Below are 27,500 nucleotides of genomic sequence, written 5' to 3'. Positions count from 1 at the left end.
CTAGAACTCAACCCAGCGACAGGGGCGGTGTGTATGTTATTGTGTTTGAGCTAAATTGAGGTTATGCGATATCCTGGAGCTAACGGACGCACACGGCTACTATGTAGCAACTAGCGCAGGATCATTTGCTATCCTTGGTGAAAAGGGACAAAAACACGCGCACTCATGGTCAGTAGCCATTGTTGAGATTCCTCTGTAGCTGTAGCAGTAGCTGGATGTCTCTGTTGGGCTCTGCTTTGAGCAGCTGTTGGCAGCTGGTGGCCGCTTCTTCCTCCAATCTCATTTCCAAATTGGTCCGGATCTCATCCAGATACCGGCGGCCGTCAGCCGACACCGACACTGCCAATCAAAATTTGATTTATGATCCAGACAAACACACACACACGCCCCGGTGGGCTCCATTCCTTGTGTCCTCGGGCACACGAGAGGATGTTATGATTTTATTGATTTAGAAGTTTGGAGCCTCGAGCGAACGAACTCGAATCCCCCATCCAGACAGGAGTTAACTCCTGTCCTGTGTCCTGTCCTGTAAAACCGATCCTTCTTCTTCAGAAAAAACAAATGGATTCGAGGCACGATTTGAATTATCGTCCCATCCCTCAGTAGTTCCCATTCGCCGCACCTCGCTAACCTGAGGGAATTGGAGTTCATAGTTTGGGTTCCAGTGAAGCGCGCGCGCACACACACACAGCAAGAGAGAATATTAAAAAACGAGGTTCGTCCTGAAGGTTGAACACAATAACAATTCGGAGACAACGGGCGAGGCGAGGCGAAACTTTGGTCGTGGTAAGATAAGGAACGAACGTGGGGCGGAACGTGTTGGCCGACTTGTTGTTTGTCTATTTGGTTCGTCGTTTGTTTTGCCGTTCCGCTCGGCTGGTCTGCGGCTTTGGCGGACCCCGCAACAACTTGTCCACGCTAGAGAAACTAGTCAGCACACGTATGTGTGTGTGTGTGTGTGTGTGAACGGAGGACTCGATGTTTGAAGGAGGAAGGCGCCACTCCGGACCATCCATCTTTCGTTGGTTATTATTTATTGGCTACGTCAAGTCGTTTATTTTACAACGCCCAGACTCAATCGTAAATTGTTGCTGGCAGGTTGAAAAGAGAGAGCCAGAGAGAGAGAGAGAGAGAGAGAGAGAGAGAGAGAGAGAGAGAGAGAGAGAGAGAGAGAGAGAGAAACCATTCGAATTCAAGATACTCGACAGGAGCATGAATGGCAACAGGAATTGAAACTTTGGCTGTTGCTTCCCTGAACCAGTTTCCAACTGTTCCACCTGTTTTGGTGGACATTTCCGCTTCATTCCATTCATTATCAATTAATAGATCCTTCGTCAACTATAGTCACGCTACGAGGAGGGCCAGATTCCTCCCGCGACGTGCCTAACCCATCAGAGACTCGTAAACCGTAAAGTTTCCTAACCCGAAAACAACACTTTCTGGTTAAAACGTCGTTTTTTTTTTTCCAAGTTGAAGCAACGTGCTGGTCTGCAATGGAGGAAAAAACAGGTTTTCCACGCGATACGCACGCGATATGCAATGCACGCACAGCACACGAGGCTCACCATGTTTTTTTGCCACGGACGGACGGACCGAACCACGGAATCACGTGCCCTGGTTACCGATGAAGTTACGCCGTACCCTCCGTATCCCTCTTCTTTCGGTCGCCACGATCATAAAACGCACACAACCTGCCACAACCGACGTACACGCACGCAGGCACGCACGCAGGCACGCGGAAAGGGCCTGGATTTCGATCGCTATGCGGTCCGTACGTGACAAACTCGTCCAGTGAGACGCGGCTGTCATTCAATGGCGGCAAGCTCACCCTCCTGTTGCAACAAGCGGTTTACTATCGAAGTCGGAGGCCTCCATTACGGTCACTACTGCGTGTCTGTGTGCGTTCTGATTGGTTACAACAATGTGGCAAAGGAGGATATCTCGTAACACTCGTAAAAAAATCGTAAACAAACTCGGTCACAGCGCTGCGATCGCTGAACACGTTTTCAATCGCGAGGTTTTGCTTTATCGTCCATATTCAGACCGAGGAGGAGGAGCAGGCGGATGGTTCCTTTCGATGGAATCCAGCCGACGCGCGACGACCCACCGGAAATGGGTTTTTCTTGTGCGCCGCCTCCCTGTCGTCCCGGGCTCAACAATACGGACTCCCGCCATTTCATGTCGTCTTTCACTTTCAGGTGAAAACACTCCAGCATAGGCCGCTTGAGAGAGGCGTGCGTCACCGAGGTCGGGAAGTAATAAGGTCCTGCGGGTGTCACAGATTGAAATTGGAAGGGAAGGAAATGGCAAACAAAACCGAAACAATCTAACGGAGCGGAAGGAGGTGAGGAAATCGGAAACGGAATACGCTGCTGCGCTCTGGATTGGATACTAGTCTCGCTACAGGTATGACTGTGTGTGTGTCTGTGTCGTCGATACAGACGATCTCTAGCAGGCCATGGGGAAGGGAGGGCCTGCCTGCCTGCCTGCGTTGCGTTGGAAAATCGATAGCAACCGAAGGCGCCTTCTTCGATGGTCCTTACCCCGTACGCGTCGCGTGCACCGCTTGATGGATGCCGCACCATTTTGAATCACCATTTTCGAATATTCTTTTCCTCCCATTATTTTTGGCGTCGTGGAAATCGGGACCCACCGGTGGAACGGCGGAGGGGGGAAAGCAGAAAGAAAGTAGCCTTTCTTCCCTTCGTGCTCTCCCCTCCCTCCGGGGCAAGTCCAAATCCTCCATCAAGTGGCGACGAAGGGGAAGGCAAATTTTGGAAAGTAATATCCATTCTACTTGAGCCAACATACGATGCGCCACGATCATAGTCTCGCACGCTCGACCTAGGATTAAGGAGCCTCGCTTCAGCACCGGGCATCTCAAGCGCTGGCCTGGTCTGGTCAGGGATAAAAATCCCGGGACCGAAACCGAAGCGATCGGGTGAAAGGTGAAATTTTAATCTTCCTTCTAATTCATTGAACAATTTCCAATTTCACGGGTATTATAAAACAGCCCCACCCCACCGACCGGCTCCTCAGCCCCTCAGCCCTTCACACCCGTTCGTTGAAGCCTCGCCTCCGGAAGGGTCCGAAAATATAGCTGGCCCAGGGCTCGGCCAACCAACCAGCTAGCCAGCCATCGACAAACGAGCCGTTAAATCTATTTGCTTTTGGCCGAACGGCTCGGTTCCTGGGGGGGGTGGTTTCGGTTTCGGCGTACGCCTAAAAATATGACTCAATACAAAGGCTAACCGCGCCCCCCCCCCCCTCCCGGTGATCCGCTTCTTCTTGGGAGCCCTTCCTTGCCCTGCTCCGAACGATTCTTCCGAAGCGCAAAATAGCCGACACGCGAGAGGCCCAAAAAAGGGTGCTCCGAAGGGTGTTGGCAGCACGCAAAATGTGTGTAAAATTTTCGTCGTAAATTGCTGACGAAATGTTCCCGCAACAACCTCCCCCCCTAATTGCCTGGAGAGTTATCCCTTTAAAGCTCTCCCTTTTTTGGAGGCATGGTGGAGGAGCATTTGTTACATCCCGCATTCCCCGTGCTGGCGGCGAGATTGGCTTTAAACATTGGCGTTAAAGAGCCACCAGCGTCGCTTATCGATAAAAAGCATAATCGGTCGATACCAGTGAGCGGGCAAGACGAAGCAGACAGAGAGCTTAGCAAATGGCACTATTGGAGCAATCGTTTTAGGGAAGTTTATGAAAGATCAGGAAGATATTAACTATTACAGGAAGTCCTATAAAAACAAATTTTGAAATACTCTTTCTTGGGAACTTGTCAACAATATTTTTCCTTTAAATTTGGTCGAGGCAATCGTTACTAATTTGTCTTTTAAAGGGATGTAAATGTTAGTTCAACATACCAAGTGAATATCTTGAAGACGCCGTCTAAAGCTTTGAGTACGAGACCGGTAATGTAACAGCATTAAATTGTGATGCGGCTAAGTTTATATCATGAAGTGTTTCGCGAGTAATCCTTAAATTGCAAATGTTCAAAAGAATTTTTTGATAAACCCTCCTATTCCATCAAAAATACGGAATAATAGATAAATAAATAAATAAATAAATACCCCTAAACGCCCACAAAGTTATTTGAAGCAGAACATATTAGCAACATATTTAGAATAAAATTATGGACAACGAGTGTTGGTCTATTTACAGTCCAACCAAGTCATGTGGGTCCATTGACCCTCGTCATGATGTCATGGACTTATAATGTGATTTTGATTGTTGTTGTTAAAAGCACCTAATAAATGATTTTGAGCTCCTTGAAAGGTTTTCGTATTTTTTAAAAAATGAAACGTTATAATACTGACACCTCATCAAATCCTTGTAGTTCCCTACAATCCACCATAATTTATGTTTTAAAAGCATTTCAATCCATCCGTCAGCGAAACTTGGAATTGTTTTTCGCGGACTCGAAACGGACCCCGGGCTCACTACTATCCGCTGGACATTCTAAATCATCTCTCCAAAAACTCGGCTCACGCTCTTCAGCAGCATCCCTCTTCACACCCGCAATCGGTACGCAAATCGATGCATCCCACGCTCGCACTGATGATGATGGTCCAAATCGGTTCCAATCGATTAGCGAGCGAGAACGTACGCACGCACACCCGGTACGGGGACACCATTAAACCATTCCTCCTGCTGCCAGCAGCACTACCCCGCGCGTGACCCGCGAGTACGCGAAAGATAAATGGTTTTTGGCGAGGGTAAAAAGGAGGCGGAAAGAAATAAATCTATGCCCCCGCGTCCCCCCCTCCCCCCTCCCGACCTTTCCCTCTCCAAATAGTGGCCAACCCGGGTTTCGATGCACAAAATTGAGCCGAGCCCCCTGGAGGGATTAGGGATTCATGGAGAGCTGTCATTGCCATCGCACACACACACACAGACACGCACACGTGCACAAGCACGCTGGCTAAACGTTTTCGCTAAACACACACACACAGCAACGCAGCCGGATCGTAGTAGCCACAGGATGAGTGAGCAGCGGACTCCAAATGGGATACAATTAACATTCATCCGCGCCCGAGAGGTGAGCTGCAGGAACGGGAGAACCGCGAGTGGCAGGAGGACCTGTGCGCCAGGGAAGATCCAGGATAACGATTTCTAATGACAGCGGTCAGCCCGGGAACCAAGGAGCATCAGTTGAGGAGCAGTAAGAGATACCGATACCTCGTCGCTCCTCCGGAAACGCTTACATGATGTGTGTGTGTGTGCAAAGGGGCCACAAAAAAGGTAACGCAATAATAGGCGGCGGCAGGGGACCCGATGTCCGGATCCGGTGATCGAGGTGTTGACTGACCAGCACCACCACCACCATCACAGAGAACACAACACATCATTATCGGTCCAGCAGGGCTCCCAGCGACCATATTCGAGAGTCCGATCCGAGGCTCCCGGCAGCTAATGTGACCGGCCATCTCCGAGAGGTCCGACGATCTCCAGGGACGACGACGACGAAGGGAGCAACGAGACGCGAGGTGGACCTTCGCAATGTTGCGAAATGTTGCATGAGTCCGAGTGCCAGTGGCCCCCTCTCTGACGACCATCTTCTTCCCAGCCGTCGTCGCTCGTTATAATGTGGCCCCATTATTCAAACAAGCACATTGACATGCTGGCTCTGTGGCTCGAGTGTACACGGTCATGCCATGGATCTCGGTGGTTCTCGTCGTCGTCGTCGTCGTTGTTGTTGTTGTTTATGCCGACAGCGGCGGACCATTAGCTTCAGCTTTAGCTGCGTTGCCCGTCGTCAGTTCTTCTGTGTATGTGTATGTGTGTGCGTGTATGTGTTCTGTTGCCAATTGCCTCAAGCAATCCTTGGAAAGCCCGTATTAGCCAGCAAGCGTCTTGTTATCTCTTGACCTCGGTGCTACTCCCGCCTCCCCCCCCCCCCCCCTTTGGCTGATGTTGAACAACACCTCCCTCCCCGGAGGTGGTGCGGGAAGGATGCTGAGTGCGGGTGATTATGCTGTTTTGTGTCTTCGGGAGCAACTGTTTCCTTTTTTTTCCCGTGCCCGTTCTCTTTAATTCTCGAACTCCGATCCAACCGGAACGGAATTGCGGTCTTTGCGTTGCAAACCAATGCGATCGGTTCCTTGCTCCAGCGTCCGGATTGAACACTCTCATCACGCACAGGCACACATACACACACGCACGCAGATGCTTGGTCGATGGTCTGGTGGACGACCACGTTGGTGATGATGATGATGATGATGATGATGGATCGTTTGCGCGATGCTGATCATCGATAGCGTGTGTGCGTGTGTGCGTGTGTGACGCTAAACATGGTGGCCGGCACGTGGCCACTCGCCCACTAATGATTGAAGACGTATCGCCCTCGCCTCCCTCCCACCCCAAACCCTCACACATATCCCTTTTGCCGTTCGATCCGCGCGCTTATCAGCTAAACAAAACAGCATTATGTTCGCGATTTAGTAGGAGGAGGAGGAGCATGGATAGGAGGGCCAGGGCTCTCTGTGTCCGCCACCACCAAGAAGCCACAATATCATTAGTTCGTAATCTGGGCGCATTTCCCACAAAGTTATCGCATTAGAGGACGCCTGACATGCCAGCCGCTGTGCGTGGCGTGAGTGCGTGCGTGTGTGTGTCCGTCCGGTCTGTGTGCGCGTCGAGAGCATGATGATGAGGCATTAAAACGGGATGTAGAGCATGTAACAGGGCCTCGGGGCCTCTCGTAGCACATGAGCGATTTTCCGTGTATATTGGAAATGAAAAACGGTGGCCGCTGACCGTTGACGTTGGAGGAGGATGGCGCGCCTGGAAACAGGGTCCGGAAACGAGACGCAAGGCGGTCCGAAAAGATGTCCGAAAACGGAGATGAAGCAACATTGTTCCCTTTTTTTTCCGCAGCCTGAAATTCTTGTGAAGACATTAAACACGCCAAGAGTCAATTCTGTTCAACCGCACGCCAGGGCCGGTTGGTCAGTTGACCGTTCGGTGATGAGAGACGAACATGAATATGCCATTAAGACCTCCGATTCGGCTGCTGGACCAATCAAGTCAAATCAGTCAAGACTTTTCGCCGCGCATTTGGAGCTTTCTGGAGGTTGAATCTTTTCGCTTCTGGCTTCGAGGAGAAGAACAAAAGAATGGCTGGAAAAAAACGGACCATAAAAAGAAAACCCTTCGCCGACGTGGCGTCGAATGGAAATGTTTTGCCGCAAAGCCAAAAGGTAATACAAAAAAAAAACACGGAGGAATAATACTAACGAGTTTCCGGTCTCATTCATTGATCGGTTGATTTTGTATTAGAAAAAGGCACAAGCGCCGTTGCCGTTGAAGCCATTTGCATCCTGCACGAATGCTTCACGACTCGTGAACTCCCCCGGATGATGATGGAGAGGCTACTGCTCTCCATCGTGTCATCCTAGGTGACAAAATGGTTTCTTTTGGCGAAATTTCTGGTGACGCTACGTGGCCACGCGCTTCGGCGAGGGGGGGGGGGGGGCATGTAAAACGTAATTCAATTCAATGATTTTCTGGCTCCGTTTTCTCACTTTCCTTCTCGCATCGCGATGGTACGCCGTCGAGATGCAGTGAGGTGGAAAAAAAACCGGGAAGTGAAAATGAATGACAATAAAGGGGACGCTCGCTCGGCACAGGATAGGACGAGAGGCGAGAAGCTCATCGATGGTGACATCAACATGCCCAGTAGCGGGCGCGCTCGCGTGTGTGTGTGTGTGTGTGTGGTTGGTTGAGTTGGTAGCTAAAATTTTTCCACGAAATCATTCATCCAAGCAAGCGGCTCGTTGACGACCGTACCGTACCGGGGTGAGGAAGTGGTGACGGTGAGGTTCCGCACGGAGGCACACGGTTCCGAGCGATGAGATTGGCCGTTCCGTTCCCTTTTCTTTGCCTGCTTTAATCCGTTTCCATGCAAACATCTGCTTCGTGAGGAAGGTTGCCAAGCATCGACTTTATTCGAAAGAGAGAGGGAGACAGAGAAAGAGAGAGACCTGGTCTCTTCGCACTCTGTTCGCACACTCCTTCATCCAGTATCTACCGCTACCAACATTGCGTAATCAATTCACGTAATAATTTGCCTTCAAAATTGTCGCCTAAATCAATAGAAGGCTAGAACGACCACCGACCGTGGTTGTTCGATTTCCAGCAGATATTAGCCGAGATGCGCGATTCGCCGATACGAAGACAGTGCGTACAAGAGAGAAAGAAAGAGAGAGAGACACAGCGAGTACAACAGAGACCGAACAAAGCAGTCGCTGCTGTAGCACAAGCGGAACGCGTATCTGGCGCACCCGATCGGTTGCCCCGTGGGCTTATCATTTAGGAAAGGTAGGGCTGGCTTTTCCTCGAGTCCTAGCCTTCCCCTGTTTCGCTGACTGCTACCACTACTGTGGCACGTGGCTCCAGCAGCAGCAGCAGCAGCAGCAGCTGCTATGTAATGGAGTGACTGAAAGTGACACTTTTTCTACGTGAGCAGCTTCACTAACAGCTGCGAAGGGCCGTCACCGAGTTGGTGGGTTACCCCCAAAATCCCGCGTTCACTTTGGCTTTGGCTTGGGTTTGGTTGTGCTGCTCACAGCACACTTTTTGTTTTTCATTTTCCCCGTTTCCCGCTTTAGTTCGCTCTTTAAAGACACTTTCCGACCGACGGAGCGCGACCGACAGGCCCAGGGGGGGGGGGGGGGGGGGTCCAGGGGTTAAGTCGCGGACTTTGCACGCCCACTGCACGATTAGAAAATGCTTGGTAATTACCACCACCACTCTGCCGGTGAGACAGTCGCGTGCCTTTACGGAGGAAGAGAGCAAAAGAAGAAGTGAAGAGGAGTAGAGCGGGAAAAAAAAATCCCAGTGGGTAAAAAACGGAAATCCTAATCGTCACGTGGTCAGTGACAATGGTTTTATCATTAGCAAATGACCGGCTGGAGGATGGGGGGATGGGAACCCCCCCCCCCCCCCCTTGTGACCGGTACACTCGCCGAACGGTACTTGAGAAATAATTACAGAAATTAGGTTAGGGTGCGTGTGCAAGGCGGAGTGGTTCTTGGATTCACCCACAGTCCCCATCTGCAGCTGCTACTGCTGCTGCTGCTGCTGCTGCTGCTGCTGTCATCGTAGTGGTAGTCAGCTGTAAGTGAGCGTGACTAATTCGTGTTTTTATATTTGATTTTCTTTGATCCTAGTGGGCCGCCGAGTTCACTAGCGGAGTGAATGCTTCACCGCGCCTTCTGCCTTCTGCCTGACAGCTGACAGCAGCAACCATAGTGTTTGTTTACCAGCAGCTGTTTGGTGCCAAACTTGGTGCGGCTCTTTTCGCAAACCAGATTCCCGAAAAGCTCCAACATAAAACATAGAAGAAAGAGTACGAATGTCCGTGTGTGTGTGCCAGGGTTTTGGCACAAAGAAAAAGTTTCCTTCTCCCTCCCTCCAAACAACAGCTCCCCGGCATGACATCGCCGCCTGGCGCATGAGATTGTCTCGCAGGTCACAAGCACCACGGTAAACAAACGATGGCCTGCCCCTGTGGCTTGAAGTACTTCTAGAGTGCCTAGAGTCAGCATCGCCGGGTGTGTCACTCTTGCTGCTGCTGCTGCTGTTGTTGTTGTTGTTTGCCGTTTGAGGAGAAGTTCCCCCGAGTCCCGAGCTCACCAGCCTCACATACTACCACTGTGTCAACACGGCAGGTCACACACAGACACACACACACACACACACACACGAGCGCGCGCGTAGTGCTATTGTTAAAACGAGCGAGAAGACCTTGTTTTGCACAGTAAATATGCATTCTCGCGTCTCTACCTCTATCTACTCCTATCTACTTCAAACGTTCCCCTTCTTCTTCTTCTTCTTCTGTCCTTCTGTCCTCCTGTCCTACCGCAGGTTCCTGGTGGTGCCAGCGAAATTGCGTGCACGCGGGAATGCATGAAATGGCTGCAAAGCAAGCGAGCGGGTCAAGCAGGGCACCAGCACAGGACACAGTAGGCGCGCGCGCGCGCTCGATTGTTTACACTCGACCCGTGCCCGTGTCATGTGCACTGGGAAACCCGGGGGAAAGAGGAGAGGGGTAAAGGGAAACCCTAGTTGCCTGCCCGTTTGGCACGACCCGATTCTCTTCGGAACGACCTTCGGAATAGCGCAAAAGAAGCACCGCGTGCAAGGGTTGCTTGGTTTGGGGAGGAAGGTTGGGTGTTAAATCGTTTCCAGCTGTTCGACGCAATCACTTACATTTTCCACCTATTACTTCTGCCGCACCTTTCTTCCGCCTGCATACCAAACAGCACTGACACACACACACACACGCACACGCACACTCACACCCCACAAACAGGCACAATTATGCACACACACACACGCGCGCACGCGATCCCCGCTGTTTAGGTTTGTTCGGCCACGAAGCACCGTGGATACTAGCACTAGTGATTCGAGGAAAATTTTGATTCCACCATTTTCACTGACAGGTGCTGCGTGACGGGAGCGGCGAAGGGGCCGGGAATTGTTGCGTAAAGTTTGCCCTGTTGGCGTTGTTGTGAAATTCCGTTCGGACAACCCGGGGGGGTGCAGCGGCCTTCGAACTAAAATTCTGTCTCGTTGATAAACTCACACAGCCACGACGATGCACGATGGGAACGCCTCACTCCCAAGTTCGCTAGAAGGATTGTCCTCCCGTTCAAACCCGATGCCTTCGGTTGCGTAGCCGATGCTGCGCTATCTGTCTGTTCTGTCTGTTCTGTTCTGTCTGTCTGTCTGCGTGCCCGTTTATGCTTCCGTATCGGCGGACGTCTCAGAGATAACTGAAGCCAGCAGCCGCAAGCCGCCGTCGGCCAAGGAAGCCAGGCGAATCCAGGCGCTCGCATCGCCATCCGTCGTTTCGTGGGAAATGGGGAAAGGGAAAAGGAAACGGGCGGATTCCAGCCTCCACGCGCGCTGCCACCGTGCCTCTTCGCGTTAACATTCTGTCTCGCTTCATCGCATTCTCTCTTGCTGTCTCTCTTTCTCTTTCTTATTCTCTCTCTGCTCTCCACTCTCTCTCTCTCTCTGTCTCTCGATTTGTGGACGATGGAATTTACAAGCAGTCCCTTTCGTTTACATCCCTTAAAGCGCTCCGATGGAAGTTGAAAAAGAATTTCCACAAAGTAGTATTTCGGGGGAGGAGGGGAGTGAAAAGTGCGGAAGAGAGCTTTCCAAGCGCTGGAGTTCTGTTTTTTTTTCTCGGGGGGAACCGAACCCACCGAAAAAGACCGATCGTCGTGACATTCGGTGACGGCGCGTCATGTTGCCATGGTCGCCGCAGTATACTACGCACTTCGGCGGGATCTCACGCTCTCGTCCAACGAGCTCGCTTTTCTCTCTCGCGGTCTCACTCTCATCCCTTGCTCTCGCTTTTCACTGGAAAGTCCAACAAGTAAAGCGACCTTCGATGGGAGGGGATACCATCGAAGAAGGGTGGTGGAATTCGTCGCCGAAAAATCGTCCGAAATGTTGTCGTGCTGGGGTGGTGGGTGGCGGAGGGACGTCTGTAGCGGAAGTGGATTTTGCCCAAGTCGGAGAGAAGCACGAGGCCAGTTCAACGCTCCTAAAGCACTCAATCAATGGTGCACTGAGGAGCGAGAGAGAGAGAGAGAGCGGGCGCCTCAACTTAATCGAGAGTACAGCGCGAGGATAACGCGCACGGGAGCTCGTTTCGAGGGAGTGAAAACTCACTGAGAGGGTGAGCTTCTCACTTGAGCTTGCTCACCTGTGAGGAGGGCACGTCGCTCGCGTGCTCACAGGTGGTGGCAGGCTCATCGTTCCTTGGCACGAAGAGAACGGGGAGCTGTTGCGCCGTTGGTGCACCTGACTGCCCCTCAGTTTGCACCCCATCCCCCTCTTCATCCCTTTGTCCTCCCCCCCCTCCCCCACAAAGTTCGCCACTGGAAGGCATCAAATGTATGCGCGACTCACAAGCATCGAAGTAAGCTGGGAGTTTGTGAGCAAAGTTGGGCGGGACTGTTTTTTTTTTTTCATCGAAGAAAAGCATTTTCTCGACATCACCTTCAACGCTTTTTCGCGGTGAAACGTGATAAGATTTCACGTAAAATAAATCCAAAATGCAGCAACGAAACTCCAACTTTAACGGCCCCAAAGTGCAGTTCCATTTCGGTCAACTACTATGTATAAGTCGGTGGAATCGGCATCCATTTTTCCGGGGTAGCTGGAATCTACCCCATCATCCCCCCTAAGTGGTCGACCTACGACGACACCCGTCCCGTCGGGTTCGATCGGCTCGTTTCTCATTCATGGAAACAACGGATGATCCCACTTTAGCTTTTGGTGGCGCCTGCAAATGGCAGCGGCATTAATTTCGGACCACCATCACCAGACCCCTCTACTCCACCCTCTCCACTGCCACCATCAGTGATCAGGGCTGGTGCAATAAAACCATCGTTCAATCGTCCGCCAGCCCCGCCCCCTCCTCTCACTGACTGCGAAACTGGGTGAGGATTGTTTTTCCCATTTTTTGTGCCTTTTTTTCCTTCGTTCGCTTTCGCTCACTCGCTTCCCTTGGTGATAGTGGTGGTGGTGGTGGTGGTGGTGATGGTGCTCGGGAGAAAGCGAAGCTCGCGACAACAACCGACAACTGCTGAGCTGCCGAGAGCGAGGGAGCAAGCAGAGAAAAGAAAGGGAGGGGGGGGGCAAATGGATTTTGCGGCAAATTGATGGTGCAAGCGGGCCCCTTGTCGACCCACCCCCCCTTTTATCCTCCATTCACGATTCACGATTTACGATGTTTTTCAATGTTGATCACTGTCGCGTCAGTGTGTAGTGTAACCCCACGCCAGGGGGGAGGGAGTCCCATCCATGAGGGGGCAACAGGCGCCCACTCTTAGCACCACCAACCTCCCTCCCCCTTCTTGGTCCTCATCCGCCCCATTAAATCGTGGTGTGCGAGTCGAGAGACGAAATTGGAATCTAAATACGATCGATTACTCAAACGGACGCACCGCAGACACGCGCGCACGCCAGAGGACGTGGAGTGGAGTGGAGTGGAGTAAAGCACAAAACATCCCTTTCGAAAGCAAGCGAAAAAAAAAAGCCACTCCTTCACGCAGTGGATGGCTTTGGGGACGGGTGGGAAGGGCATAAGACACACTTCTCGCTGTCGATGAATTACGCACCGCGACGAGACACCGCGTCTGCTGGAGCGGTGGGGGGGAGTTTGGTGCCTGTCTGTTGTTTTTTTCTTCCTTCTCTTCCTTCTCTTCTTTCTCTTCCTTTCATCGGAAAATACTTCACCATCCCCCCTCCCCAAATGAGAGCACATTACGCGAAGTACGCGAAGTAGTGTTTTTTTTTTCCTGCTTTTGCGTGGAATGGATGGATGGAATGAATTTTATGATTACACATTCCACCATCGATCGAAGAGGGTTTGATGTTTGATGAGTTTTACGGACTTCCGATTTCCACCACGAAATTACCAATCGTAACACTCGTGGCACTCGCACAGGCAGGCAGGCAGCACGGACGCACGGATAGTAGGATGTAGGATTTATGGACCGCTAGACCGAACACGGAATGATTGCCTTTTGATGGCTGCGAAATGAAGACCGACACGGCATCTTGTTCGATCTTCCACGTGTTTGTGGCCCGGGCAATTGGAAAACGAAATGACGAAATGCCCGTTCGAATACTCGCAACTCCGAGGGTCCAAGATTCGAGAGAGAGAGAGATCATCTTTCGTCGTTACCATCGCTACGCCATGGCTATCGCTCGTTCGTTCAATCACTTACTTGTTTCAAGTACTTTCGTTACCTCCTTTTATAGCATTCACTCGCTCTCTCTGTCTCTCTCTCTCTTTCTCTTTTTGTATGCTCTTTACACAGCATGAAATACATGCGGCAAAGCAAATGACTGATGTTCAATTAGGTGTCCGACCATTGGTGAAGAGAGCGGGAAGTAGGTCTCGTAGAGGTCTCGAAACTGCTCCGTAACTGATCCTTACACGGGGGCCATTTGTCTTCATCAATGCGTAATATGAGCCGAAGGCATATTGTACCAGGCGTCTCCATGGCCAGCTGGCGTCTCCATATGTACTTCAAACGCACGTGAGGCACCAGTGCGACTAGTGCACAAACACACGTATACGCACACACACACACACACAGACACACACTCCTGGTATTTACTGTCCCGTTGTGTCGTGTGCCTCTGTTCTAACGTGTCAAGGCAGCTCGGTATCAATGACAAAGGACGAAATTTGAAACAACAAAACCACCCATACCGAGAGGGTGTCGAGGGAGATGCGGCAACAACCCGAAGAAAGTAAAACTACCAAGCTTTGATGTGTATGTGAGTGTGTGCTGTTCATATCGGCCAGTGTCGGGGTCAGTACCTTGGTTTGGAAGAAGAACAGATGCTTCGCATACCCAACCACCCCACTGGACACTTTGTTCTAGTTACGTTTACATTTCATAATTCCATCCAGTGCGTTACCAAGCTGACGACCGCCTGTACGTGTCTGTACGTGTGTGTGTGCGCCTTGTTTCGTAGAAAATCCAAGAGTCCTCAGGAAACGTGTATATTGCATCGCTTTGCTATGCAATGATGAACCTCGTTTTTGCTCGTTGCCATTCGGTGAATTATGAATTGTCGTTGCAGGGGCATACCTTAGCAAGAGGCTGTTGTAATGGATGTTGCCATGCCGATAGGATATACATAGTTAGGTTGTGCATTCGAAACGGAATGTTTGATGGCCATTCCAATGGTGGCCTGGGTGACTCGTGGACAAGAGCCACATCCCAGCTGTACTCAGACATATGCTCCCATTTCTTCATCTCGGTCCCGTTTTGTTTTTTTTTTTCGGAAGGCTCAACAACGCTTCTGTCTCCATCAACCATCAACGGGGGAGGGGTAGTGGGGTGGGTTGGAATTTCATAAATATTCTAGTCCAAAAATAGATTAAATGTGTTTTCAGAGCGCCCGGACGCCAAGACGCTCCCCGTAAGCTGTGCTGGTCGGTCAGTGGTCTAGCCAGTGCTGAGCGAGACACCGAAGTGACACCGGAAGATCTTATTAGCACGAACATTTTGTTTAGTTGACTGCTTGTGAATCTTTTTCGTGTTTTTCCCCCCGTTTTTGCCACCTAGTGGAGTAGTAGACAACAACAACAACAACAACAACAACAGACAACAGACAACAAGCTTAAAATGTGAACTTCGTCACCCCCAAAAACTCGACCTGGCACTATCACCACCTCGGTTCGATGGAGTGCAAGAGGAAGTGAAAGTTTTTAACCAGGCGGAAAACATAATTTCCTCCGGCCGCCTCCCGTTTTCTTTTGTCGAGGGCGAATTCATGAGCTTCGTCAGGCCGGTCGGCTCTGGAGAAACGCACTCCGGCGACGAGTCCGCCGTCGAAGCAGGTTCGAGTTGCTTCTTCATTTTTTTTTTTTTGTTATCTAATTAAGGATGGACCGTAAATTCAGTTCTGGTTCTGGGGTTGTTTTTTTTTTCTTTCTTGTTTTTTTTTTCAGCTCGACCCTTTGGTCGGTGGTGAAGCGAGATGTCATTCCATTTTTCACCCCTGTTCCCCATCCCCCGTGCCTGTTTTTGTGACATTGGAAAAACTCATCAAATTTGGAGATCCAGCTTTCGGTTGGTCCCGAAATTGGAACACTGCGTGGTTCAGCGCATTTTTGGTGCCACGAAGAAGAAGTCATGATGGGGAGAAGATGGAGCCAAAGGGCCCTCGAGACACGACGACCGGTGACCGAAAACCATGGAGCGTGGAAAGCGTTGCACCGTTGCGGTTCTCACCGAAGCAACGCTGAGCTGCTGCCATCTTTTTCGGGTCATTAAATTTCGTTTATGTACCTTCTGACACACTTACACACACACACACACACTAGCGCACACTGACGCACTGTCGGTCACTCAACACATCAAACAAGGAGTCACGATGAATCGCTACCAACTGGCCCAATGGGGGGTGGGGTGCTGAAGGTGCTGGTACCAAAGGCGATCAAACTCACTTTCACTCGAAGGGTGGAGCTGTCGGAGCACATTAAACTTAAGACTGCAGCAGTAGCACCACCCACGAGGCCAGCACTTACGCCGAAGGTGGAAGAAATGTCTGGCATGACGATGGAGGCGCCTGGCCGCTCGTGGAAAATTGCGAGTTTATGGTCGCGATGGCCGCTGACCGTGTAATGACACCAGCACCGTTTCCGGCCGGCGGTAAAAGTACTGATTGTCGAGCAGTTGCTTGCTTCGTAAAAATAGATCCGAAAAGGCGCACGACATCCTAGGGGGGAAAGGTTCCCGAAAAAGGGGGAGGGGAAACGAGGGGACAGTTGGTAATGAAACGGAAAACCTCTTCTCCTCACCCAGCTTTTCCCGATTGATGATGATGATGATGATGGACTTAATGATTTATTCATCATCAATCTGTGCGGAGGATTTTTCATGAGGGGCACTCCCCGCGTCCCCGGGGTCCCTTTTTCTCACCCCGCCGATCCACATTTCCGGTGCGTCTTTTTGCACCAAAATTAAGCCGGGAGCGGAGAAAAAAAAAACCGAACGCATCAATCTGTTACACCTTCCCGGGTTTTCCGCGCCTTCTGATTCCACCTTTCCGGTACCACCGGGTACCGGGTTTTGTGCCAGTCATCCTAGTCGGCCGGGCTGCTGAGTCAATCTGTTTTGACGTTTCGGTTTTTCCTGTTCCTTTTCTTTTTTAAAGACAAACGCAACCGTTGGCGTAGGTAACGCGATTACCAAGGTAACCGAAGAGCACGAGTCAAAAGTCACGGAAGGATGGATAATCCTGAACAAAAGACGAAAAAAAAGGAAAACGAAGAAACGGAGACGAAGACGAGCGAAGCGGTCATCGGTGACATTCGGTTGATGATGAAAGGGTTTTGTGCTGTGATCAGCAGCGCCATCGGAGGTCACCGATTTGGGCCTCATCGGGACTAATGGTTTCATTATTTTAAGATGCCAACGAGCAAGGATTTGTTCGCTTTCTGTTTCTGTTTCGCTGGCATCGAGGCTGCTTAAAATGGGACCCCAAAATGACCGAAAAGTGGAAGCAGCGGAGCCGGAGTTTGAAATGTATTAAAGAAAGATCAATTCCATTAGCACGGGCACGTGCTGTGTCGGTACACAAACACAAATACAAAACTGGCCAAATGGCGGTACGGAGCGCAACAAATCGCAATTGATTTGTTGTTTACGTTCCGTTTTGTTCGTACGAATTTTGGTTTCAAATGGTTTGATTTAACGAAACTTAACACATTGGCAGCTCGCCGGTGTACCATTGTGAGGTGACACCGAGCAGGGGACGTTCTGTGTGGTCCCTATAATTGCCAGCGCACGTGCAGCACGTCCTCGGCACGGGCGCTTTATTGCAACACAATGAAATGGTTGCGATAACTAATTACTGGCATCGGGTTCACCACCGTCCACCGTCATTCCTTCCGTGTGCCTGACCCAAATCAGAATCAACAATCAGATGGAAAGAGAGAGAGGGAAAGAGAGAGAGAGAGAGAGAGAGAGAGAGAGAGAGTGGGAGAGAGAAAAAGAGAGAGCGACAAGGGTGCCAAAGACCACCCCACAACTGTAATTATAATTAAAATGCATCATGAAAAATTATTTCCGTTCGCGTGCGCTTCGCCTGTCATTTGCGCAAGAGATGGATTGTGGGGTGTCCCTCCCGGGGATTCGCGTGCAGTTCACACTCGTACTCGTACCAGCGCCAATGCCATCACAAAATTTATCGTCTTTAACCACCACCGCCACCACCACCACCTCCAGCGTGCCATAATTTATGTATCACCGTTTAACGAAGCATTAAATTCGCGGCTACCGGTCGCCCCAAAAGTGGAAACAATTAAAACCAAGTGGAGAGCCAGGGACTGCCAGGTTTGTTTTATTTTTCCCCCTACCCCTGGCATCGTCTGGTGTGTGACGAAGTACAAAGAATGCAACTAGGCCTTCGACTTGTTGATTGCGACGAGAAGCAGCAGAGCAGAGTGCAAAGTGTGCCCGTTTTGTTTGTGTGTGTGTGTGTGTGTGTGTGTGTGTGTGTGTGTGTGTGTCACGACAGCAGCCGTCACCAGTCAGCCAACCAGCCAGCAGCAGCAGCAGCAACCAAGGGGTGCTTGGATCCGAAAGCATTAAACACATTGAACCCGGCTTTCAGCTGCCAGAGTAGGGAGGGGGGGGGGGGCATGGAGGGCGTCCTCAAGGTGCACGGGGTGTGCGTGACTGAGCAGCGTGAAAAGGAGCTTAGTATCTGTGCTTTGGAGGACCAAAAAACATTTCCAAAAAAAAAAAACCAACCCCGAAACTCCTCGAAAAAGGATTCTCGACGATCCGAAGCACGCGTCCGTCTCGCGAAAGGCGAAAGTCGACCAACCGTGACACCGCCATTCCGGGCGCATTCAACCCATCCCCCCCCCCCCTCCAGGAAAGCGGTCAAGACATCAGCGGCGGAGGAAGGAAGCGGCGATGAAACGGATCCTTATGCCTTTCCAGGACCCAAAAATGTTCTCCGAAAAAAATATCGACACGCAGCGTCCGGAAGGATCGTCCGAAGAGGGGGAGCGGCCTCAGCCACCGTCGAGCGAGTTGAATGAACGCCTTTCGCGTGGCAAATCGAACCCAAATCGAACGAGTGAGTGAGAGAGAGAGACAGGCTCCTTAGAAGCAACATTAACGGCGGTGCCGGTCGTCAGCCGAGAAATGGTCCGGGGTAAGGGGTGTGCGGCGGTGCGCGCCGGGGAGAGGTTAAAACGTGATTTTATGCGATTTTCGATTGAGTTTGCCACCGTTCGCGGTGATGCCCAGATTCGAGGACCCGGGGACCTGACTCGAACCGGACCGAACCGAACCGGAGCCGAAAGCCTTTGGAGTGGTATTCCCCATCAATTCGTTCCCCGTCCCCCTCCCTTCGTTCCAAAAATCCACCCAAAAAAGTGGTTGGCAGAAAGCCTGCGGCCCTTCTCTTGGCTCTTCTTTCAAGCTGACGAGTGCGGCGAGGCGAGTGTGATTCGGGAAGAGTTGAAAATGGGACAAAGATTAAGCGATTATAGCGAGCCAGCCAGCCAGCCAGCCAGTCAACCAAGTGAACCAGGGCCTGCGGTCTGGGGTGCGATGAGATGGGATGCGAGGTCATAAAGTAAACGCAAACGACAGCGCAAAATCGTTCAAAACGTGAAATTAGTTGCCTCGAGCAACGAGCGGGGACCAAGGCCGTAGAGATAAAGGGCGCTACTGGAGTGTATTGCTGAAGATGCCAAAAGAAGCAAGCGAATGTTAGTATCGGAAAACTGCCATCGGCTTAGCATTGACTGCGATTTGTCGCCTTGCAAGATTTCTGTGTAACTGTTATCGATAGAAATAATCGTTGGTCGTATAGTGGTCTTATATTGTTGGTAGCCTCCATATAGAACAATAGATCATTGAAGTTTTAAATCAGAAAATTACAAGCAAATTTCCAACCAAGCTAGATGACTGAAATACTGCAGTGAAAAAAACCAATGTACTACTGTGTCCAAAAAGTAAGGTGACACGGTGTCCAAATTGCCCGCGTAAAAGGATATCTTTAGTTTGGTATTTTTTATATGTTGTCAGCACTGTTATAGACAACCATGGCAAGTTTCACGTCAAAATATTCACTAGTGTTTGAGATACGTATTTGTTTGTGAACTGCTAAAAGTGCATTCTTCGTTTTTCTCCAAGTCGCAAATTTTTAAACAAAGAATTTGCATTAAAAATTTTTTTTTTACTGCAAATATACCAATGCGAATGGTACAGAATGTCTTTGGTGACGATACTACGTCAAAAAAAAGTATTTACACTTGGTGGAAAGACTTCCAGGAGGGTCGGCAACGTTTTGAAAAGGAAGAACGCCCTAGACGACCACCAACGACAATCGATGCAGTTCACGTCCAAAAAATCAAAGATTTGGTGTTGGAAAACCGTCGATTAACAACAAGAGACTTTGTTGATGATATTTGCATATCAAACATATCCGCTAATTACATTTGGAAGGATGTTTTTCATCTTAAGCGCGTCAGTGTTCGATCACGATAATGCACTTCGTTTGTTTTCTGTGACTTTTTTGCCAATATTTTCACTCATATCGTTCCGATAAAACCGTAAGCACCTGATTTGGTTACATTTGGCTTCTGGCTATTAGACAAGCCCTAAATTACGTTCCGGGGACACTGCTTGACACGATAGAGCAGATTCAAGCCGCTGCGAAAAAGGTGCTGAAGGCCATTCCTAAAGACAACATTTTCGTGTGTTTAGAATACTGGAAAATTCGTTGGCATAAGTGTATTTTGCCTGGAAGGGATTACTTTGATGTCAAAAAATTGATTTGGAAGAAAAATTAAGTAACTTTCAAAATACATCCAATGTCACCTTACTTTTTGGACACAGTAGTACACTTCGATCGAACGATATATGCGTGACGCATTTTGACAGTTTTTTCAAGCGAATATTATGCCGAGTTGAGAAAGAGCTACTTGGATCTGAATGAAAATTTCCTTTGGCTGAAACATTGGTTTGGTCACGATAAAAGCTGTCTTTTAGCCTCTTTTTCACTGTTCTAAACGGTATGTCACTGTCATGACCGCACAGCTTGAGATGCACCAGATATGCTACCGAAGGAACCGGTCCTTTCGGTTCCGTAAATCGATCCCCGAAAAAAAAAACGAATCTGCCTTCGGGTTGTGTGAGGATTCTCTCGCACCTCCGACTCCTCTCAACAGGTCGCTTCCGCTCGGTGTCTAATTATTTTTAACTTGGGATTTACTTTTTAATGCAGAAACAATGTCTGACGCCGAGGCGCGGGTAACATTTTAATGGCGTTCCATGGCCACGCTTCCCTCGTTCGTTCGCATTCTTTTGCAATCCCGCTCCTGCATGGTGACTGGGCGGGAAGCGAAGCGAAGAAGGTTCGGTTCGGATTCGGAACAACTTTCGCCATCAAATTACTGTTCGCCTGGTTGGTGGGCACGACGCCCGGCTCGCCTCTCCCCGCGGAATGTCTTACTCTGCTTCACGTACACATCACGGCACGGCACGGCGTCAGGCGCGCCTTATTGGTATGCAAATCAGTTACACGCGCAACATTATGCTGCGTAGTAGCAGGCAGGCCTGTCTCTAGGCGGCTCCAATGCCATGGCTAACAAATAGCGAGCAGGAAAACGAATGAAAAGCCCATTCCGCCATGGAGCCACGGAGCGGTTGCCAAACAAATTATTTCGATTCCCCAGCCCACCGGGCTCCACCGTCGTCATAACCGAATCCCCCGGAACCATTCGCAGCGTCAGCGAGGTGAAAATCTAATCAAAACACCACCACCATCACCATCAGCACCACACCGGCAACCTGCGGTTGGTGTGTTGCCTCATCACTCAGTGGATCAACCGCTGAACACACACACACAGGCAGCCAGCGACACGGGGACCATCTTCTCAGTCATTCTAATCGATTTCGCCACAAATTACGCACCACATTAGCCGCCCCCTCCTCCCCCGCAACCACCCGGTGCCCGGTCGGTGGGTTTTGCTTCCGAAAACGTTTTCCAATCTCGGGATTCCCGTCGCCAATCAGCGGCGCCACTTGTTTGCTTACCATTAAGCAACTTCTGTTGCCCGGTACCAGTGAGTGAGCCCGGAGACCGGATTGAGGGATTAGCTTTAGCATAAAACTTCTTGTATCTGACACCGGATCGCATCGCTCGCGTCACCTACGCACCTCATCTTCATCGTCGTCGCCGTAGCAAAATCTGGTCCGGATTTTAGTAACCAGAAAAACAGTTTACCACACAGCACACACACACGCGCGCGCACAAGGCACACTAAACATCCCACGTCTTTCCGTAACCGACCTGTAGGAGTGGAGGAAACCTGGAATCCAGCGATCACTACTACTCGTCGTCGACGTCGTCGTTGTCGTCGTTGTCGTCGTCGGCTGCGTGGGTAGCTCGGAGTGAATGCATGAATGAAAGTATTTCTATTTTTGGAAACCACACTCCTCCACGAATCGGCGGTGGATGGTGAAGGGGGCGGGAGCGGGGAATCGTAAGGAATCGAAAACCTCCACCTCTCCCGCCCTGGTTTCACGGAAAAAAAAGGAAACCGAACGCGTGCGCAAACGGTTGTCCTTGGTGTGAGTCCCTTGAATGACTCACGGTGTCGTCGTTGATTCGAACTTTGCTGTCCTGTGTGGCCAAATTTCGGGGCGTTTTCGCGGCTAGACATAGCACTAGCGTTTGCCCGCTACGACTGTGTGTACATCGTGAGCTTAAAATTAGCATCTCCTGGCATCTCGTCTCGTGGGCGTCTCGTACCCTGTTGACGATCTCCCTGCGACGACGCCATTTCGGTTTTGATTTTATTTTTGTTTTCAAAATACTTCGCACCTTACGTCCACGGATCCAGTCACCTATCTACCGAATGATAAATACCCGGGGGGGGGGTTCGTGGAAACTCGTATTTTCGTAATCGAAGTATTTGTGGTTCCTTCTTCAAACACGGCAAGAAGCTTGTGCCACCAAATTAGAATTAATACGTCACTCCATTCAATCAGGGCGCAAGCATTAAGTGTAGGCGAGCGTTATAATTAGCATTGCTATAGCTGGATAAGATACGTCAGTTGTCAGTGGAATCGAATCCGGACGAGCTTTCGGCGTCGGAATTGTGGGATTATTTTCCTAAAACAAAAAGTTGCAAACGGGGCCTACAAGGTCATCACTGTTCTCGCTGCGTTTGACAAGCGCTTCACGGCGTTTAGTTTTGCAGCCGCTTGGTTTGACAGTCCAGCATCCAAGAAGGCATATCATATACGTCATGGTGTCTCTTGTGCCGGATCCGGCAGCAAGCGATGCAACAGGGAGTGGCCTACCGGTGGCCTACTATGATGATGATTATCTGCCCGGTCAGCTGTTTCAGCTGCTTTTGAGTGAAAACCGGAAGCCGTCCTACCGGTCCGGATGGTTGCCAAAAAGCCTCATCCTCGTTGAAACCTAAGCACACACACACACACACACACACACGGACGTACCGTTGTCGACACCGATCGAGTGTATGACAAGTTGGGGTGGATGCGACATGCGACTGTTGCAGGTACTGTTGCAAGGGTCAGGTCAGGATGCGGGCCTCTCTCTCCATCCGTTCGTTGCAAATGGATGGCCACTTGTCAGCAAACCTGGCGGCAGGGCGAGTTGCCGGCGTAATCTGACTCATCGGTGGCGGCAACGTGTCGACCCCCGGATGCTTCGTGCTTTGCCCACCATCAGGCAGACACGGTGCGCGTACACACACCGACAGGTTCACTTGGCAGCTCATTAAGGACAAATATTCACAACGGTGCCTGCTCCCTTGATCCCCAGGACTGACCAGGTCGCGCAGCACCGGGGACCGGGTCATTCGTAAAATTTAATTAACCGCATCAGATAACACCTGGAGGGGGGGCCCCCGTGGCCAGTGACACTGTCAGCGAGCGGATAGCAAACGGAAACCAGACCAGACCAGGTTAGGGACCTGCCAGGATCACTACCACCACCATCACGACCTCTTCTTCCGAAAGTCGTTACGCAGACGGTGTTTCGCCGTTTTTCTTCTCTCTTTCCCTTAAGAAACTCAAACGCATGCAGCACCCTCGGTAAAAGCCATACCACCAGGCACCAGAGATCATCACCATGCCAACCATCCCCGCGGGGATGGAGACACCTAGCGATGATGATATACAAGGTTAGGTTAATTGTTCCACCCTTCGCGATGGCGATGGAAGGCAAAGTGCGAGGAAGGTAGAGGGGGGGGCCGGGGGCCACAGAACTCGTGGCAAAAGGTCATACCAAGCGGGCACCAAAGGGCTGGGTGCTGCTGGGTTGGAACTTTCTTTGAAGTTTTCTCCGTTGTTGCCACGGGTTGCTGCGAGGCGGCGACGAGACCGGCCATTGTTACCGCAGCCATGGGGGGGGGGGGGGGGGGCACCATGGCCACCTTCGTCGTCGCCGTAAAATCGAAACGAGAAACATTCCATTCCCACTGTGTCACCTCTCTCGCTTCCTCTCTTTCTCTTTCTTTCTCTGCGTCGCCAGCAGAGTTTTGTGCAACGCGTTGGAACAGGAGGAAACGCTGGATTCCGAGCAAAATCACGTTGTCTGTCGTGGGTGTAGTGGGTGGGTGGGTGGGTCACCGGGCACATTCCTTATCACGCCTCGTCAAATTCAGCAAACGATTTACGCAACGATTAGAGTGTTAAAAGGACGCCGACGGAACCGACCGGTTGTGCAGTTGGATGGAAATTCGTTCTCGGTATCGCTTCTTTGGCTTTTCTTCGGTCTTTGGTTTTGTTGACCAAAAACGCGGGGACCCGATTCCTCCTTCCTGCACCGGTTCGATTGTAATCTCCAGACTCGGCTTGAGACTTGATGGCAAAGGCTGAATTGCTGAAAACTGAATATTAACTAGCTCTTGTGTTTTTGGGGGACGCAAACAATTGAATGGTTTTGGTTGGTTTTGCTCGAATTTTCCACCAACAACCAGAAAAAAAAGGAAGGGAGAAATCAAATCCATCTACAGCAGGGCCGGGCCTGGCCGGCCGGTTGAGTGATTTTAATTATTCGCATTTTTGGCGGGCGTGTGCGTGAAGCGCACATTTCTGCAATTGACTGCCTATCGGTTGATGGCGGGTTTATGGCGCGATCCGTGGCCCAAACCGGACCATCGTAGTTGACAGGACTACAGGGACCTACAGTCTTAGCGGTACAAATGGAAAGATTTGTTTACTTGACCACTGCCGTCCACCGATGGGCCGAGGGATTCGAGATTCATCATCCGGATAAATTAAGGTTGATCAATCATCTGCCGTGCGACCTTCTCGACCTCCCGGACGCGCCAAAAGCTGCCAGAAGATGGATGATCTTCTGGGCAGCTCGGGCTAGAGGGCTAGAGCCCGCAGCCCCGGGGGCTAATTTGTTAAGACAATCTCACAAATCGAGGTATAATGGAGGGAGAAAGAGAGAGAGCGAACAAGGAAAGTAAAGAAAGAGAGACTAGTAAGGAGTCCTTCATGTACAACGACTCATGACAACATCCGCAAACAGTTAGCAATTTTAAAAAAAAGAAGTAAACAATTCACGAGAGTAGCTTATTGAAATCAATAAGCCACACTCTGATAGACTCCCGGTCTATCGCGGTTCCGTATTTCCATTTCCGATGTACGTCAGTCAGCCGGGCCGGGCTTCCGGTGCGGTACAGTCAATCAGATAAATCATCTTCCTTCCTCCCACCCTCTGTGTGCGTTAAAGTCAGGCACTAAGGCACTGCCAAACCGGTAGCGGGCGGGGTAATGTTTAGATTTTCTTTCCTCCCCATTTTTACGCTTTTCAACCCCTAGGCGAACCCGCCGATTGGTGATAAGCAATGGGGACAGGGCAGAAGACGCAGGACAGGGCAGAAAACGGTGGCTAGGAGGGAAGATGTTGGCCAGATGGTGATGGTAAACCCTACCGGAACCCTCGGAACGGGATGAAAAAAAAAGGGGACGAGGGCGGCGGAGGTGAGGACTAGGCGGAGGCGGTAAGGACGAACCTTACCCCCGGTCCTGACTGGCGTGACTGACATGACAGATGAATGACGCAGGGAAAAAGTCTTCAGCGAAAGGAAGTTTCATTCATTATGCAGTCATAGCCCCCTCCCCCTCTCCATGCTCCGCGCTTCACGTAAATCCCCTTTCTCCTTCTTGTACCACCCTCTCCACTACTCCCTGGTCGTCCGGTGTTGCTCGCGTGCCGGGTTCCCCGGGATAATTTCGGGGCTCAGGACACATCGCCACTCGGACGTGCATTTAAGGCATGAGCGGGTACGAGAGAGAGAGAGAGAGAGGGAAGGAGGTGGTGATGAGGATGGTGAAAGTAATGACAACGAGGATCAGGTCACCTCCCACACGCTCCCACCACCCCCAACCAGGGTGGGGGGTTCTCGTGTCAAACTGTAAACAACCTCGATCCTAATGGAACAACTCCGGACTTCCCCCCGGACTGACCTTTAAGCGAAGCGCGACGAGAATGTAATACTCTCACACATACATGCGTGCTTGCACGCACACATACACGCACACACACACACACACACGTACGAAAGAGTAACACAAACAGATAATCAAACCGGCACACATACACAAACGTACAAGTAACACTCACACACGGCACACACACACACACACACGGCACACACACACACAGCACACGCACACACGAATCATACCTGTTTGCGTACTAGAATCGAAAAACGTACTCGTGGTTTCCACCGTCATCGTGCCGATGGTTCCATCGATAATCTGTGCGCTCGAATCTCGCCGACCACGATAGCTGCTTCGAGAGTGAAAGAGAGAAAAGGAGAGAGAGAAAGAAAGAGACGGAAGACGATAAGAACATTGTCGAAGCCGTCGGAACGCATCAACGGTGGAGGCGCATCCCATCATTCGAAGCAACGCGAACATAAAACGATCAAAACGATTAAAACGATCAAAAGTTCGGTCGAGAAGTGCGGCGGGCGCCTCCACCGGAAGCTGCGACAAGACTGTGAGGCCTCACACAGAGGCTGACTGTCCGCTTGGCTTACCGGCTAGTGTCATCGCTTTGCGAGCTTTGGCGGCGAAAGTTCCGGCAGCGAATCATCTCCTCGGTGGTGCTCTGGCGGCGAAAGCCACGCGCTATCAGTATCTCCTCCGTCGTCGACTGGCGCCGGATCGAGGGCCGCGGTGCACACTCGGTCTGTGGTGGTGGCCGTGCGCAAGGACTCGCATCCCTGGGGCGGAGAAGAGAAAGAACGCGTGAGCTTTCGCATCGATTTCAAGCTTTCCGGCGTTCAAGCTCAGCTACTGCTCGAACGGTCGGCCTTACCTCGACGAACAGCAACTGCTCGAATCCGGTGAGCGAGGCTGCCGTGCGGCGGACGACGATTGCCGGCGTAACCGGCGGCTCCGGCGGGGGCTTCCCTCGCGTTCGTGGCTCCGATCGGGCGATAGGTGGGATCGTGAATCACGGCGTCCTCTGTAAAAAAATACACATGCGTGTGTGAGTTGTTGATGTTCTAAAGTTTGCTCGAAACCGGGACTTACCGGGACGCACTGTCCGGACTGAGGCTATCCCGGCGTGCCTGCCGCTCGGGACCCTCACCGTCCGGACTGAGGGCCGGTTGCGAGCTGCGACGGCTCCAGCCTCCCGGTGGCAAACAGGACTCATCGTAGGCAGTGGCCTGTGAAGAGAGAGAGAGAGGCAGAAAAACAGAGAGAGAATGATGAAAGGAAGGGTCTTTGAAGCAACGCGATCACGCGTCTTACTTGTCGCTGAAGTTTCGAAAGGCGTTGGGCACGCTCGGGGCTAACACGCGAGTCCCGGCGGGTCATCTTGGTGCCGCACTGGGTCGTCGAGTCACGTCGACCCTTCTGGGCGGTCGGGCTCGTCGCCGGCGGTGTCACCGAACTGGTAATGATGGTCGGTGGCGGCAG

The 27,500-nt window shown here is 51.1% G+C and overlaps 2 protein-coding genes across 4 annotated transcripts in view; one reads left to right on the top strand and one right to left on the bottom strand.

The window, feature by feature from the left end:
* Positions 1–27,500, top strand: part of LOC125948822 (uncharacterized) — a 324,894-nt gene that overhangs the window by 43,814 nt on the left and 253,580 nt on the right. The window lies entirely within an intron of this gene.
* The window catches only part of LOC125948819 (uncharacterized), a 124,049-nt gene that overhangs the window by 75,611 nt on the left and 20,938 nt on the right, over positions 1–27,500 (bottom strand). The window contains exons 5-9 of one of the 3 annotated variants that reach the window (XM_049675276.1): positions 27,333–27,500; positions 27,111–27,247; positions 26,893–27,042; positions 26,612–26,797; positions 26,285–26,361 (exon numbers count right to left, since the gene is read on the bottom strand). The exon at positions 27,333–27,500 is cut by the window's right edge and continues 273 nt beyond it. In XM_049675276.1, the coding sequence (XP_049531233.1) occupies positions 26,285–26,361; positions 26,612–26,797; positions 26,893–27,042; positions 27,111–27,247; positions 27,333–27,500 (718 nt within the window). Of the gene's footprint in view, positions 1–26,254; positions 26,362–26,611; positions 26,798–26,892; positions 27,043–27,110; positions 27,248–27,332 lie in introns of all 3 variants that reach the window. The other 2 variants (XM_049675277.1, XM_049675278.1) reach the window with 2 other exon arrangements.

This window comes from Anopheles darlingi, chromosome 2 (assembly GCF_943734745.1).
Source record: "Anopheles darlingi chromosome 2, idAnoDarlMG_H_01, whole genome shotgun sequence".
NCBI classification, from domain to species: domain Eukaryota; kingdom Metazoa; phylum Arthropoda; class Insecta; order Diptera; family Culicidae; genus Anopheles; species Anopheles darlingi.
This window is presented reverse-complemented; position numbering and strand designations above follow the sequence as displayed.